The sequence below is a fragment of the Ornithorhynchus anatinus genome, chromosome 5 (genome assembly GCF_004115215.2).
Source record: "Ornithorhynchus anatinus isolate Pmale09 chromosome 5, mOrnAna1.pri.v4, whole genome shotgun sequence".
Lineage (NCBI taxonomy): Eukaryota > Metazoa > Chordata > Mammalia > Monotremata > Ornithorhynchidae > Ornithorhynchus > Ornithorhynchus anatinus.
The window spans coordinates 49,164,554-49,180,483 of NC_041732.1; the positions used below are offsets into that span (position 1 = coordinate 49,164,554).

At 44.9% G+C, this 15,930-nt stretch overlaps 1 protein-coding gene across 4 annotated transcripts in view; it reads left to right on the plus strand.

The window, feature by feature from the left end:
* HERC1 (HECT and RLD domain containing E3 ubiquitin protein ligase family member 1) overlaps positions 1–15,930 on the plus strand; it is a 160,039-nt gene that overhangs the window by 42,844 nt on the left and 101,265 nt on the right. For all 4 annotated transcript variants that reach the window (XM_039912031.1, XM_039912030.1, XM_029065780.2 and 1 more), the window contains exons 8-15: positions 25–152; positions 2,194–2,338; positions 2,434–2,605; positions 3,023–3,157; positions 3,965–4,130; positions 5,899–6,024; positions 7,951–8,172; positions 15,338–15,490. In XM_039912031.1, the coding sequence (XP_039767965.1) occupies positions 25–152; positions 2,194–2,338; positions 2,434–2,605; positions 3,023–3,157; positions 3,965–4,130; positions 5,899–6,024; positions 7,951–8,172; positions 15,338–15,490 (1,247 nt within the window). The remainder of the gene's footprint in view (positions 1–24; positions 153–2,193; positions 2,339–2,433; positions 2,606–3,022; positions 3,158–3,964; positions 4,131–5,898; positions 6,025–7,950; positions 8,173–15,337; positions 15,491–15,930) is intronic.

Consider the following 15,930-nt stretch of genomic DNA (forward strand, 5'->3'; position numbering starts at 1 on the left):
ATATGTTCCTTTGTTCTTTCGTAGGCAAACTTGGCCATGGTGATACCAACAGAGTGTATAAACCTAAAGTCATAGAAGCTTTACAGGGAATGTTCATTAGAAAAGTTTGCGCCGGGAGCCAATCTTCACTTGCTTTGACATCAACAGGACAGGTAGATCCCAGGCAACAAATGTTGGATTGATAGGATGTGTCGTTTCTTTATTCCGTAATTCCCAGCTAGCACAGTGCTCCTCGCCAAGTGGGCCCTCGATAAATCATATTGTCGCTATTACTGCTATTGCAATATACTCAGTTCTTCCATAAGGGACTTTTTTTTGTGCAGTTGGGATAGAATGCAGTCGGAGGTTTGGGGAATACTCTTTCCACAATGTCCTTCTCTCTGGAGAGGATGTGATGTAATGGTGAAAAAATCGGCTGTGTCCGTGGACATGGAGCCAAGCAAATTTCACTTTAGCATTTCTCCTTAATATTGGGTTCCTCAGGAACATATCCCTGCGGCGTGGCTCAGTGGAAAGAGCCCGGGCTTGGGAGTCAGAGGTCACGGGTTCGAAACCTGACTCTGCCACTTGTCAGCCGTGTGACTGTGGGCAAGTCACTTCACTTCTCTGTGCCTCGGTACCTCATCTGTAAAATGGGGATTAAGACTGTGAGCCTCATGCGGGACAACCTGATTACCCTGTATCTACCCCAACGCTTAGAACAGTGCTCTGCACGTAGTAAGCGCTTATCAAATACCAACATTATTATTATTATTATGAATCCAGAGAAGCAGCATGGCCTAGTGGGAGGAGCATGGACCTTGGACCTGGGTCATCTGCTTTGTGACCTTAGGCAAGCCACTTAACTTCTAGGTGCTTCAGGTCCTTAATTCATCTGCAGAATGGGGATTCATTCATTCAGTCGTATTTATTGAGCACTTACTGTGTGCAGAGCATTGTACTAAGTGCTTGGGAAGCTCAGTTCAGCAACAAATAGAGACAATCCCTGCCCCCAACAGGCTCACAGATTCACTGCCTGTTCTCCCTCCTACCTAGATTGTAAGCCAAATGGGGGTCATGATTATCCTGTACGTTCCCCAGCACTAACTACAGGGCTTGACATCTAGTAAGCATATTTAACTAATACTCTTAATATTATTTTTATGATTATATTCTAGGAGAACTGAATATGCAACTTCTATATGGAGGGTAATTAAAAATGCCTCCAATTTATAGATGAGGAAACTAAAAGTATTGGGAGGTTGGGATTTGTCCAGATCACAGAGCAGATCAGCAGCAGAATGTGGATTAAAACCCAGGTCTTCTGACCTATAGCCCCATATTTTTGCCATGAGACCATGCTGAAATAATGTCACATTCTTTTCAGTGCATTGAGTATTTTAAGAGAGAAATAGTTCAGGAATCATACCCAGGATGTGAACTTTAATGCACACCTGAGTATATCATAATGTCGCTGATTTACTTATGTTCGGATAATTGAGATGGGTATAATTGAATAAGGATGTTCATCTCTCCAAGATCCCTGAACTCTCTAAGTATAGTAGATAAACAGGAGTTTTTGTATTATTTTGTTATTGTATGAAATTTTATTTCTCTTTGGTAGAAACCACTTGGATTTGAAATGGTTAAAATATTATAGCATTAAATATGAGTCTTCAGTCAAGGAAGGGAAAAGCTAAGCTGGTATTTGAACACTCAGGGTCAGCATGTTAAATTACCTTTTATAGCAAATATTCTTGCATACTTACCCCTGTATTGGGTTACAGACTTTAATTTATAGTCTTAATTCGTATTTTAATAATAATGTTGGTATTTGTTAAGCGCCTACTATGTGCCAAGCACTGTTCTAAGTGCTGAGGTAGATACAGGGTAATCGGGTTGTCCCACGTGAGGCTCACAGTTAATCCCCATTTTACAGATGAGGTAACTGAGACACAGAGAAGTTAAGTGACTTGCCCACGGTCACACAGCTGCCAAGTGGCAGAGCTGGGATTCGAACCCATGACCTCTGACTCCAAAGCCAGGCTGGTTCTATTCGGAACTTTAAGGCTGCATCCTATTGGGATTTAACAATCTTACTTCAGGCTAATGAACTTGTAACCTTTCTCTTAAAAGAGGGGTTTGCCGGAACAGCTTCAAAATATCATTTTGAATGTCAGTTATTTGCCCTCAATTTTTTTGTTTGTGTTTCAGGTCTATGCCTGGGGCTGCGGTGCTTGTCTAGGTTGTGGTTCTTCAGAAGCTACTGCTCTAAGACCTAAGCTTGTTGAAGAATTGGCAGCTACAAGAATCGTTGATATCTCCATCGGAGACAGTCACTGTTTAGCCCTTTCTCATGGTAAAAATGTTTTGCGAGCAAATCTAAACTGTCGTTTTCAGAAACATAGAGCAATTTCATTGCGGCCCTTTTCCTAAATTTGATTTTTCTTTTAGATAACGAAGTTTATGCTTGGGGAAACAATTCTATGGGGCAGTGTGGTCAAGGGAATTCCACGGGTCCCATCACTAAACCAAAGAAAGTAAGTGGTTTAGATGGAGTAGCAATTCAGCAGATTTCCGCTGGAACGTCACATAGTCTGGCATGGACTGCTCTTCCCAGGGACAGGTAAATAAATGAGTGCCTGTATTTGAAATTTTAAAAAAAATGTGCTTTTGCAATAGAGCCGTATTTGCTGTGTTTGCCTCTCTCAGTGCCTACGGTTAATTCCTCGTCGTGACTTGGAAACATTAAACGGAGTCTTGATATTTTTAGCAAACTAGGGACCGTTTAATACATCACTGCACATGTGCTTATAGTGCTGCAATAAATTCCTCTCGGTGTGAAAGAATCAGAGCTCCTTCCGAAGTCCCTAAAATGCTACCGTGGAGTGGGTTTAGTTATTTGGAAGATTAAGCTTAGTGATTACAAAATGATTAAATATAGATACAGCCATGTTTTGTTTTTCCAATCCAAGAATTATTGTCGTTGCTGTCGTTTCGAAGATGTTTTTAAGGCTTTGTCATGATTCCTGGTTCATTCTAGGCAAGTTGTCGCATGGCACCGACCTTATTGCGTAGATCTCGAAGAGAGTACTTTTTCGCATCTGCGTTCCTTTCTTGAGCGATATTGTGACAAAATCAACAGTGAAATTCCTCCTCTTCCTTTCCCCTCATCAAGGTATGCTATGCAAGCTCATTATAGGCTGGGAACAAGTGTCTACCAACTCTGTTGTATGTTACTCTCCCAAGTACTTAGTACAGTGCTGTGAACACAGTGCTTAATAAAATACCATTTATTGACTCATGTGAATATTAGCTTTGTGTGAGGTATTGCTAGAAAATTAGGTCTCAATATTTGTTGACTCTCGTTATGGTCTGTTATATGAACCAACTCTTAATGCCCCTAATCAAGCATTTCCTTTCCATAATATAAGCTTTTTATGAAAAAGTTATGCGTATGTACTCTGATTTCATTCTTCTGGTGGTTCCACATCGCTTTATCAGAGAGGAAGCTATTCCTTAGGTCAGATCTTAATCATTCTGACTGTATGTGAAGTCTTTTTCTTATTCTTGGTGTAGGTAAATCTTAGCTCAATATCATGCTCCATTTTTAGAAGGAATTAAAATTTTCTAATTAATATTAATGATTTACAAATGAAATTTAGTAGACTGAATGTCTCTTAGTTTCTTTAAAAATAGATAATTAGCAGTGTTTCACGTGACTTATGAAGAACACTGGTTTTATCCCTTGGTGAGTATTATATTAACCAGAGTTCCAATTTTACATTGAAATAATTACAGAAGGAAATCCTAAGTAACCTTGTTTTCATAGTGGAAAGAACATCATTACCGCTTTATTACTTTATGACTCTATCATTGTGTTCTGGGGTATGATTTAGCAAAACTTTCATTAGGAGAAAAGAGGCACCGCAAAAATGGCCAGAAAAGGTTGGTAAATATGCATATGTATGGTATTTTATTGCAGGGAACATCACAATTTTCTTAAATTGTGCCTCAAGTTGCTGTCAAACCATCTTGCCCTTGCTCTTGCTGGAGGAGTAGCTACGAGCATTCTCGGAAGGCAAGCGGGGCCACTTCGCAATTTACTTTTTAGACTGATGGATTCCTCTGTCCCAGATGAAATACAAGAGGTAAGAATTCACTTTTTTGGCAATTTTAAAAAAAAAAAAAGCCATCATAGCTGCATAATTCCTCTAGTCTATAAGGACCTTGTGGGCAGAGAATGTATCTAACATTTCTGTTATATCGTACTCTCTCAAGCACTTAATACAGTGCTGTGCACACAGTAAACTCTTAATAAATACCATTGTACTTATTAGTAATAATAGTATGAAGTGCTTACCATTTACAGAACACTGTACTAAGCACGGGGAGAATACACAGGTGGAAATTAAACACGGCCCCTCTCCCTCAGGCAGCTCCCATGGTAAGAGAAATCTAGAAAGTGGAACGGAAAATGGTTTAAATTTTGTACAGTATGATCCTCTGCAGATGATTAAGAATAGGATAGATTACCTTCCATTTGGATTGGGGTTAAGATGTAATCTTATTGAAGGCCAGGTCTAGGAGACCTCTGAATGAAACCTTAAAGATCTATGATTCTGAAAGATGGGGGGTTGAAGTGTTGTCCTTAGAGGGAAGCAGCAGAGAAAGTTATTTGCTTGTAAGTTGTTCTCCACTCCCAAGAGGACACAGACTTGAGAACGCCTATCTCTTTGGCTTGGAATACTCTCACAGCAAGGAAAATCCCTGCCACATTCCTTGGACCACCTTATAATAATAATGTTGGTATTTGTTAAGCTTTTACTATGTGCAGAGCACTGTTCTAAGCACTGGGGGAGAGACAGGGTAATCAGGTTGTTCCACGTGAGGCTCACAGTCTTCATCCCCATTTTACAGGTGAGGTAACAGGCACAGAGATGTTAAGTGACTTGCCCACAGTCACACAGCTGGCAAGTGGCAGAGCTGGGATTCGAACCCAAGAGCCCAGGCTCTTTACACTGAGCCACGCTGCTGCTAATTTGGGTGCCCCAGTCTTCTCCATTTCTTTGGTTATGAGAGACACTCACCCAGGCAACCCAGTTCTCTTATAGTACGGGTTTGCATTCACAAGAAAACCTGTGGTGGTGTACTCCAGTCGTGTCCGGTACCACGTGCAAGAAAACAGTCATTTTTCCCAACATCACATGTGTGTGTGTTGTCGGAAGAATGTTCCCTAATTCTCCTGTCGTGGTCTGTGCAAAATGTTTAGGGAGAACAGGTGTTTGAGCAGAACTCAGTGTATATTCACATTTATAACACACATTCTCTACAATTTTAATGGTACTTGTTAAGTTTTCACTGTGTGCCAGGCACTGTACTAAATGCTGATAGATTCACGATAATCAGGTTGGACACAGTCCCTGTCCCGCACGTGGCTCACAGTCTGAATTGAGAGGAGGAGGATTTAATCCCCGTTTTACAGATGAAGTAACTGAGGCACAGAGGAAAAGCGACTTGCCCCAGGTCACGCAGCAGGCAGGTCCTCTGACTCCCAGGACAGTACTCTTTCCACTAGACCGTGCTGATTCCCGTATTTCGTACTCGCTCACAATCTCACTCTATGTAATGTTTTACCTCCCATCACTAAGCCCTTCTGATCCTCCGTGTAATTTCAGTGGGTTCAGGTTCAGCTCGATTACAGAAACGCTTCCTCATCCCACCTCATTTAAGTGCCAGGCACACATGTTTCGTGGAAACTTCAATCTGTGCCCATTCTAGGGAACAAACATAATTTTATTCCAGTAGATCATGCGAGTCTTAAAAAAAAAAATCGATAAACTCCGTAACATTTATTTGATAAAAGACATTGAACGTAAAGAGGTTCTTGTTCATTTTCCTTTTTTATTTAATAAACAGGTTGTAATCGAGACCCTGTCAGTCGGAGCTACAATGTTACTACCTCCCCTAAGAGAGCGAATGGAATTATTGCATTCTCTTCTACCCCAGGGACCCGACAGATGGGAAAGCTTATCTAAAGGACAGGTAAGTGCTCAAAGTCGTGATTCCGACGACCGGGTGTGGTACGCAGGAAGCCGTAAGAAGGGCAGGATGGGCTAGGCCGAGGTCCGGGGATGGATGAGGCTGAGCTCCAGAATATAAAAGTGATCAGGATGCGATCGTTTGAAGGATCCAGATTTTAAGGAGTTAGAACGAATGGCATTAGCTGGGTCGTGGAAGTAGCCCCCGCTCAGTTGCTTCTGGGCAAAGTGATGATAGAATTTAAAACAATGCGTAAGAGTGGGGACTTCTGGTGATTTTGCTGGGGTAGAAAGGCATTTAATCAGGTTCTTGTAAGAGAGCAAATCTCACAGAGAGTGACAATGTGAAGGGCGGAAGGAAAATTCTTTTTAACGTCTGTTCGGGCGGCTCTACCTTCAGAAAGCTGCAGCAAAACCCGTGACAATTGAGAAGAACTGTTCCGAGAAGGGTAAATTAAAATTATAAGAGTGAAATGAGGACAACGTTCTCCTGTTCGTGCACAGTGTTGTCTGTAGCTTTTTTCTAGTGTGCCGGGGAATCCAAAGGCACTTAGGCATTTAACTGATAATGTGCCCAGAAATATATTTGGAAATGTTCTTTCAAAAAGCAAATGACCATAAACTCTAAAGCCAGTATGAGCTGTAAGAAGCGAATAGTGCTTTTTAAACTGTTGATCTGCTTTTAATGCCCTATATTTCTTGAACGGGAAAGATAAGAGGATTTTATGAGACCAAAGAGGGAAAGTCAGTACTGCAGTATGTAGTGAAAGCAAAACTTGCCATGGAAATATTATATCTGCAAATCCAATTTCCCGGATCTCTCTTGGTTTCTCGTTATTAGTAATGGTGGACCCCGGGCTTGTTCTCATGAATTCTCTTTTGTTTTCATTGTCTTCTGCCAAACAAATTACCATAATACAGGATTTGGCATTCTAATTTGTAGCTTTAAATGATGCTGTAAAAGAAATTATTAGAGAATGATCTGTGTTGTAAGGTGCCCCCTCTGACTTGAATTTACCTCTGTCTGAATTCATCGCCCTTATTCTGTTACTGGAAGAACAATGTCCAGTGCATTAACGCATTGTGTTTGTATAATAGCTTGACTTGGAAAATCAGCTGCTGTTTAGCCTGATGCTGCGGCTATATTTTCTAGGGTGTAATATGGAAGAGGGCGTGGGAGTTTCATGGGGTGTGGGCCAGTGGTCTAAAAGTAATTGGGGGGAAGACAGGAAAGGGATACAAAAGAGAGAGGGGGAGAGAGAGACCCCAGCTAAAGATGGGAGATGCAGATAATCACGCATTCACGTTGGATTTTGAGGAGCCCTAATGGGTATTTTTTTGTAGTTCAGACAGGATTGGGCCCTGAAATTTGGTTTGTCCTACTCAATGAACGGCTCCTGGCTACCTCAGGAAAGGCTCTTCACTTGGTGGATGAAATGTCACCCTTTGTAACAAACCATCCATTCAGCAAATCAGTCAATTAATGGTATTTATTGAGTGCGTACTGTGTGCAGAGCACTGAACTAAGCCCTTAGGATAGTACAGAAAAGTAGATGTGGCCCCTGCCTTCAAGGAGCTTACAAATCTAGTGGAGAAATAAAGCTTTCCACAGTAGGTAGAGGTTTTTCCTGAGGCATGCCTCATTAGAGTCTCCCTCAAAGCCCATTTCTGTGACCTGATATCCTTGGTGGGGCTGAATTTTGTCATCGCTTATCTCCGTTTTCCAGTTTCTTGACCGTCAGCTGACATTGGCAGTCCCCAGTGGTTGGTGGTGGGGTGGGGAGTAGGGGAAGGGCTTCCGCCATCAGCATCCTTTCTCTTCTCCCGCAACTTTGAATTGGCAGCCACCTTAATGGGCAGTAGTGTTTAGAAAAAATGGCCTATTTGATGATTGATTGATAGTAAAAAAAAGTGTTTTGTGTTTCCTTAGAGAATGCAGTTGGATATTATTCTGACAAGCTTACAGGATCATACACATGTAGCCTCCCTACTTGGTTATAGTTCACCCTCCGATGCTCCTGAAGCGTCCTCAACTTGTATTAGCTACGGAACGCTGTCTGACCAACCCTACGGCCCGCCAAGCAGTCATCCCGATACTCATTTGGCAGAAATTTTAATGAAGACTCTTCTAAGAAATCTGGGATTTTACACAGTGAGTTGCTCTTAGCTTGCTTTGAACAAAACTACTAAAGATCAGTTTTCATCTTTTCATTTTTCTTAATGCTGCCTTTAAAAATCAGCAAAAAACATTTCCGTAGAGCAGAGAGGTCACCTACCTATACAGGATGCGGAATTGTCTTCCCGGCAAAGTAAATATATATTCAAGTCAGGCCATGGGGAGCGAAACTGTGTAAAGCTTTCTTTTAAGTGATCTGGCATCCTGGGACTCCTTCCTAGTAAGTGGACAAATAATGGTATCTATAGACCTTTATTAGATATTGTAGTTTTTATTACTGTAATTAATGCCTCACTTATGCCACTTATATTCTGTTGAGAAGCTATATTTTTCCCATACTCTGCAAGGGATAGAAAGGTAGAATAATTTCACTCTGTCCCTTTTGCTTTTCCTCTCTTCCTGTAATTATCTCCCTGTCCACGCTTCCCTTCACCCCCTGCCAGTATCAATCAGTCAGTCGGTTGTATTTTGAGTACTTACTGGGTGCAGGGCACTGTCCTAAGTGTTTGGGAGAGTCCACTGTAATAGAGTTGGAATTGGTTAGCAGCGGCTTTACGTAGGGCTGGCTGGGGCTAGGCCAGTTCTATTCTCAGATCTAGCAGGATATCAAGTGGAAAAGGGTAGAGTTCCCATTCCTTCATGGAAGATGCGTAGCAAAAGTGCTCGTCTTTCTCTTTTCTTTCCTTTTTATAGTCCTTCGTCCCTCTCCTCTTTGGCACTTGAAATCGCCTCGCAGCCCCACGTCTCTTTTTGTTCCTCCTCCCGACTCAGCCTCTCACTCCCCTTGGTGCTCTTTCTTCCCCTTTATAACTTCCCTACTCACCGCCGCATCATCGGTGCTCTCTTTCTTTGTCCTCTTTCCTAGTTATCTCGTCTCTCTTCTCTCTAGTCTTTCTCACTCCTCCCCGTAATGAAAGGGATTCCCCAAGATTGGCCGGGTGTGCTTCGTGGTAGCAAAAGGGGATATAGATGGGGGAAGGGGACCCTGCCAAGCAATAAAGAACCAGGCAGGAGATGGGCTCGGAGGCCCTGTGGGCAGCAGTAAACTGATTTTCCTGTGTATGTCCCAGTGTTTAATACAGTGCTTGGCACATAACGCTAAACAGGTACCATTTAAAAAATAGAACAGAGATGGGCTCTCCCCAGGGCAGGCCATATCCACTGTCGATCGTGCACGTACTTTCCAGCTGTCTACAGGGAGCCCGTGGCCCACGTTCAGTCAGTCGTATTTATTGAGCGCTTAGCGTGTGCAGAGCGCCGCACTAAGTGCTTGGGAGAGGACAATACAACAAAATAAGACACGTCCCCTGCCCAGAATAAAAACTCACAGTCTAGAGAGTTTGATCTATCTGTGGGTCCTTCTCAGAAGGAGTTTACGTAGGACAAGACAGTCATACTACAAGAATCACTCTCGATCTGAGTTGATGAGGATTTTTTCTTCTAGTCCTAGTTTGGATTGAGGACGAAGAGACTTATATTTAGGGTTGCTTAGTGGACCGTGGCAGGATAAACTTCCTGGAAGATGTTAGTTTTTGAAGTAGATGATATGCAGCGATGTGAGTCATTGTTCGTAGCATAGCGAATAAAATGGAAGAATGAAGAGATGAGAATGGGGGCGGAGGGGAAGGAGAAGAATATGGAGGGGTAAATGAGATCAATCCAAAAATATTTGAGTAAACACAGGTCGTGGACCAAACTATTCACTTTCTGAAGTATCGTTTGCAAGAAAAGTCTTTTACCATTAACTGCTAAGTAATAGAAATAAAAATAATTATGAATTTAAAATTTGATTAAAATGTAGGAGGGAACGAAGGAGTATAGTTATATATGTGCCTACGTGCATATATATATATGCACGTATAAATGCATATATATATATATATATATGTATAGCTGTAAGCTTTTTCTTTCCTTTTTTATGGTATTTGTAAAGCACTTACTGTATGTCAGGCACTGTTCTGTGCTTTTGCGGGAGGTAGAAGTTTATCAGGTTGGACGCGGTCCATATCCCACGTGAGGCTCACAGACTAAGTTAAGCTGAAACTTTAAGCACCTCCTCTAGATACCTCAAACGTGTTCAGAATAGAACTCCTCAACTTCCCACCCAAATAACATCCTCCCCCTGCCTTTCATTTCACTGTAGACAGCACCACCATCCTCCCTGTTTCAGAAGACTCTTATCTTGGCATTATCCTCAACTCCTCCCTCTCATTCAACCCACATACTCAATCTGTCTTCCCAGAGGCCTTCCAGACTGAGCTTCCCCTTTTCCCTCTGCTCCCTCTGCTGCCTCTCTGTCCCCCCCCTTCACCTCCCCTCAGCTAAGCCCCCTTTCCCCCCTTTCCCTCTGCTCCTCCCCCTCTCCCTTCCCCTCCCCTCAGCACTGTGCTCCTTTGTCTATATTTTGATTACCCTATTAATTTTGTTAGTGAGGCGTACATCCCCTTGATTCTATTTATCGCGATTAAGTTGTCTTGTTTTTGTCCGTCTGTCTCCCCCGATCAGACTGTGAGCCCGTCGTTGAGCAGGGATTGTCTCTATCTGTTGCTGAATTGTCCATTCCAAGCGCTCAGTACAGTGCTCTGCACATAGTAAGCGCTCGATAAATGTTATTGAATGAATGAATCAATCTATCACCAAGTCCTGACGGTTTTACCTTCACAACATCCCTAGGATCCGCCCTTTCCTCTCCATCCAGACTTCTACCCGCTGATCCGAGCAGTCATCGTTGCTGTATCAGCCTCCTCCCTTACCTCACCGTATCATATCTCCTCTTTAGTTCATTCTTTCCTCTGCTGCTCAGATCATTTTTTCTGAACATCCCCCCACTCCTCAGAAACCTACAGTGGTTGCCCGTCCACCTCCGCATCAAACAGAATCTCGTTACCCTCGACTCCGAGGCGATCGGTCGGTTCTCTCCCTCCTCCCTACCCTCGCCGATCTACTGCAGCGCAGCCGACACGCTCTGCTCCTCTCACACCAACCGACTCTGTGCACCTCCATCTCGTCTATCCCTTCACCGATCCTTTGCCCGTGTCCTTCCTCGGGCCTGCGACTCCCCGCACCTTCTCATCCGACAATCCACCACTCTCCCCGCCTTCCAAACCCTTCTAAAGTCACATCCCTTCTAAGAATCCTTCCCAGACTAAGCCCTTTCTTTCCCCCGTCCGCCCTCCGCTCTGCATCGACGGTGTACTCGGCCGGGTCCCCCTTTAGCGCTTTGACACTCACCTCAGCCCCCCCCCCCCCCCAGTACTTATGTAAATATTCTTATACTTCATTATTTCCCCTACCCATAATCTATATTAATAACGATGGTATTTCTTAAGCACTCGCTATATGCCAAGCACTCTTCGAAGTGCCGGGGTAGGTTGTCCCCCGTGCGGCTCACAGTCCTAGTCCCCGTTTTACAGATGAGGGAACTGAGGGCACAGAGAAGTGAAGTGACTTGCCCAGAGTCACACAGCTGACAGTTGGCAAGATCAGAACCCACCACCTCTGACTCCCAAGCCGGGCTCTTGCTGCTGAGCCACACTGCCTTCCCTTGTGGGCTGGGATCACATCTATCAACTCTGCTGTATTGTACTTTCCCGAGCTAGTGCTCTGCACGTATCAGGGCTCAGTAAATACTATCGATTGATAATTGTGCTTGAGACTCGAAGAAGTCGCCACCGACGGTGACTACGAGCGTAGGTGTGACTGAAAAGCCCAACGTGCCGCTATGAGACCCAGCTGGCACGGTGGGCACTGAAAGCCCGTCTCTGGCCGTGACGTTGGAGGATCACAGTGCCCGATGCCGTTTTCACTTTTGCCGTCACGTCTCTGGTTCGTCACGAAGCTTTCCTGCCTTTGTCTCCTTCGTCGACAGCAGGGTGCCAGAATCATCTATCCTCAGCGGTCGGCTCCAGGCTTTCAGATCCTCTGTGTCCTTAGAGTGTTTCGTTTCTGTTCCTCGCTTTCGGGTTTCCCACGTTGAGCTCGCTCGGCGGCAGTCGGTCGAGCGTCCCGTTTTCATTCATTCTCCCCACGCTGTCCCACCCAGCGTGGCAGGATTAAGGTGATCCAGCCCGGATCCCCGGAGCCTGGTGTCACTCTGCTGTCACGCTCTTTTTGAGAGCGTCCCAAAGAACGTACTGGCTTCTGCGTTCGACTTTCTGCTCAATCACCGTGCTGACGGTCAGTGGGACTGCCTTTCCGTGATAGCGTTCGCCTCTGCGTTGCCCGTACGAGTTTTGGGGTGTGGGTGTGGCTTCCCTGGTGCAGGCTGATACACCTTGGTTTTTTTTTAAGACTTAACATCAGCCCTTAATGCCTGGCCGATTCAGCGGAGCAGTTTATAACGATTTGCATCTTTCCCTGGGGTTGTGCCTCTAGGACACCGTAGAAGCAGAGGGGCTTAGCGGAAACGGCACGGGCCTGGGAGGCAGAGGACGTGTCTCTGCCACTTGTCTGCTGTGTGACCTTGGGCAAGCCCCTTGGCTCCTCTGTGTCTCAGTTACCTCATCTGTAGAAGGGGGATTAAGACCGTGAACCCCACGTGCGACAACCCGATTACCCTGTGTCTGTATCGAAAAGCAGCGTGGCTCAGTGGAAAGAGCCCGGGCTTGGGAGTCAGAGGTCGTGGGTTCTAATCCCGGCTCCACCCCTGGCCAGCGGTGTGACTTTGGGCACATCACTTAGCTTCTCTATGCCTCAGTGACCTCATCTGTAAAACGGGGATTAAGACTGTGAGCCCCACGTGGGACAACCTGATTCCCCTGTGTCTACCCCAGCGCTTAGAACAGTGCTCTCCACATAGTAAGCGCTTAACAAATACCAATATTATTATTATTATTATTATTGTTATTAAAATGGGGATGAAGACTGTGAGCCCCACGTGGGACAACCTGCTTACCTTATGTCTACTCCAGCGCTTAGAACAGTGCTTGGCACATAATAAGTGCTTAACAAATGCCATTATTGTTATTATTGTTATTATTATTATTATTATTATTATTACTCCAGTGCTTAGGACAGTGTTTGGCACATAGAAAGTGCTTAACAAATACCATAATAATAATAGTAATAATAATCCTGGCTCCACCACATGTCTGCCATGTGTCCTTGGGTGAGTCAGAATTTTGGACTCGTCGTGGGTCTGATTTCAGCTTACACAGATGCATAATAATAATAGTAATTTGTGGTATTTGGTAGCACTTATGTGCCCAGCACTGTTCTAAGCGCTGGGTTCTTGAAGATGCTAATGGCGCTGCTGGCATCTTTGAGATCCAGCTCTGAGTGGCACTTTCTCAGTGGTGGATTTTTTTTCTTTTTTACGGAATTTGTTAAGCCCTTAACTGTGTGTCAAACACTGTTCTGAGCGCATGGTTAGGAACAAGCAAATTGGCTTGGACACAGTCCCTGTCCCACGTGGGGCTCACAGTCTCAGTCCCCATTTTACAGATGAGGTCACGGAGGCACAGAGAAGCGAAGAAACCTGCCCAAGGTCACACAGCAGACGTATGACAGAGCCAGGATTAGAACCCATGACCTACCGAATCCCAGACTTCTCTGCCCAGCTGCAGCAGCCCCCAGAGCCTTCCCGGTTTTCTGCTGCGACTGCTCGTGTCTTTCCAGCTATGGTGGTGCGCAGGGCAGGAAAGGATGAGGCTCTTTTCATGCGGGCTATAAAAACCATGTCTAAAAACTGGTATTGATCACTGCCCTTTCCGGTATCTGATGCGCAGCAAAGACGATGGTCATTACGCCACCCTGCCAGAAGCCACATCGTGACTTCAGGAATGTTCAGCCTATGTTATCCTTTAATGGCAAATCCAGGGTTACTTATTGGCGGCGGAGGGCAGTGAGTTACCTTGATCATTGCTGCAGTCTTTCACCTTTCTTCTTGAAGATGCCGATGTCCCTGGTGGCGTCTTTTCGATCCAGCTCTGAGTGGCATTTTCTCAGTGGTGGATTTTTATCTTTTTTTATGGATTTTGTTCAGCCCTTAACTATGCGTCAAACACTCTTCTAAGCGCAGGGATAGGAACCAGCTAATTAGGTCGGACACAGTCCCCGTCCCGCATGGGGATCACAGTCTGAGTAGGAGGGAGAACAGATATTTAATACCCAGGAGAGGAAACCGAGGCGTAGAGAAGTTAAACGACAGCAAGCAGTTGGGAGATCCCGGGTTAGAGACCAAGTCCTTCTACTCCAGGCACGAACACTTTCCACTAGGAGACACTGCTTTTCGTATGTTGAGAAGCTGCTCGCTCTAAACTTCACAAAACTCACAGAAACTTCTCACTCTAAGCCTCAAGGCTGTCCATCACCTTGCCCTCTCCTACCTCTCCTCCCTTCTCTCCTTCCACCGCCTACCCCGCACGCTCCACTCCTCTGCCGCCCACCTCCTCACCGTCCCCCGTTCTTGCCTATCCCGCCGTCGACCCCTGGGCCGCGTCCTCCCGCGGTCCCGGAACGCCCTCCCTCCTCACCTCCGCCAAACTGATTCTCTTCCCTTCTTCAAAACCCTACTTAAAGCTCACTTCCTCCAAGAGGTCTTCCCAGACTGAGCTCCCCTTTTCCCTCTGCTCCCCCTCTACCCCCCTTCACCTCTCCGCAGTTAAACCCTCTTCTCTCCCCTTTCCCTCTGCTCCTTCTCCTCTCCCTTCCCCTCCCCTCAGCACTGTACTCGTCCGCTCAACTGTATATATTTTCATTACCCTATTTATTTTGTTAATGAGATGTACATCACCTTGATTCTATTTATCTGCTGTTGTTTTAATGAGATGTTCATCCCCTCGATTCTGTTTATCGCTATTGTTTTTGTCCATCTGTCTCCCCCGATTAGACTGTAAGCCCGTCAAAGGGCAGAGACTGTCTCTGTTGCCTATTTGTATATTCCAAGCGCTTAGTACAGTGCTCTGCACATAGTAAGTGCTCAATAAATACTAATGAATGAATGAATGTTGAGGAAATGTCTGGTTTAGAATCTAGTTACAATCCACCAGCCTGAAAGCACCTTTAGGGCAGCAGCCTTGTCTACCAACTCTGATGTTATGTACTCTCCCAATACGCACACAGTAAGTGGACAATAAATACCACTGATTGAAATGCAAAATTTCGCAAACGTTGATTTTTTTTTCTTCATTCATCTGACTAGGATCAAGCATTTGGTGAATTGGAAAAAAACAGTGATAAATTTTTACTTGGGACGTCATCGTCTGAAAACAGCCAGCCCGCTCATCTTCATGAACTGCTGTGTTCTCTGCAGAAGCAACTGCTGGCATATTGCCATATCAACAGTGTTAGCGAGGTACCCGACTCTTTGTCTTTTGAAAAGATTACTAGCGTTAGCTCCGGCGGGCGTGATTATTATTACGATCAAGTGCCGTCGAGTCGTTTCCGATTCGCAGCGAATCTGCGGATCTGTTTTCTCCAGAACGTCCTGTCTCCTACCATAGTCCGTGACCCTGCTAGCGGTTCTCCCGTTATCGTTGTGATGGTCTGTGGCCGTCTAGCTGCTGGTCTGCCTCTTCCACGTTTTCCCTGGACTTTTCCCGGCGTTAGTGTCCTCTCCAGAGAATTAGTCCTTCGGATTACGCGTCCGAAATATCCTCATCTAAGTCGAGCCATTTGGCCTTCCCGAAACCACTTTGGCTTAATTTGTTCCAAGATCCATCCGTGTGTGTTTCGGGGGGCCAGTTCATGGTATTCGCAAAAGCCTTCTCCACACCACTTGTTGAATCCTGAATG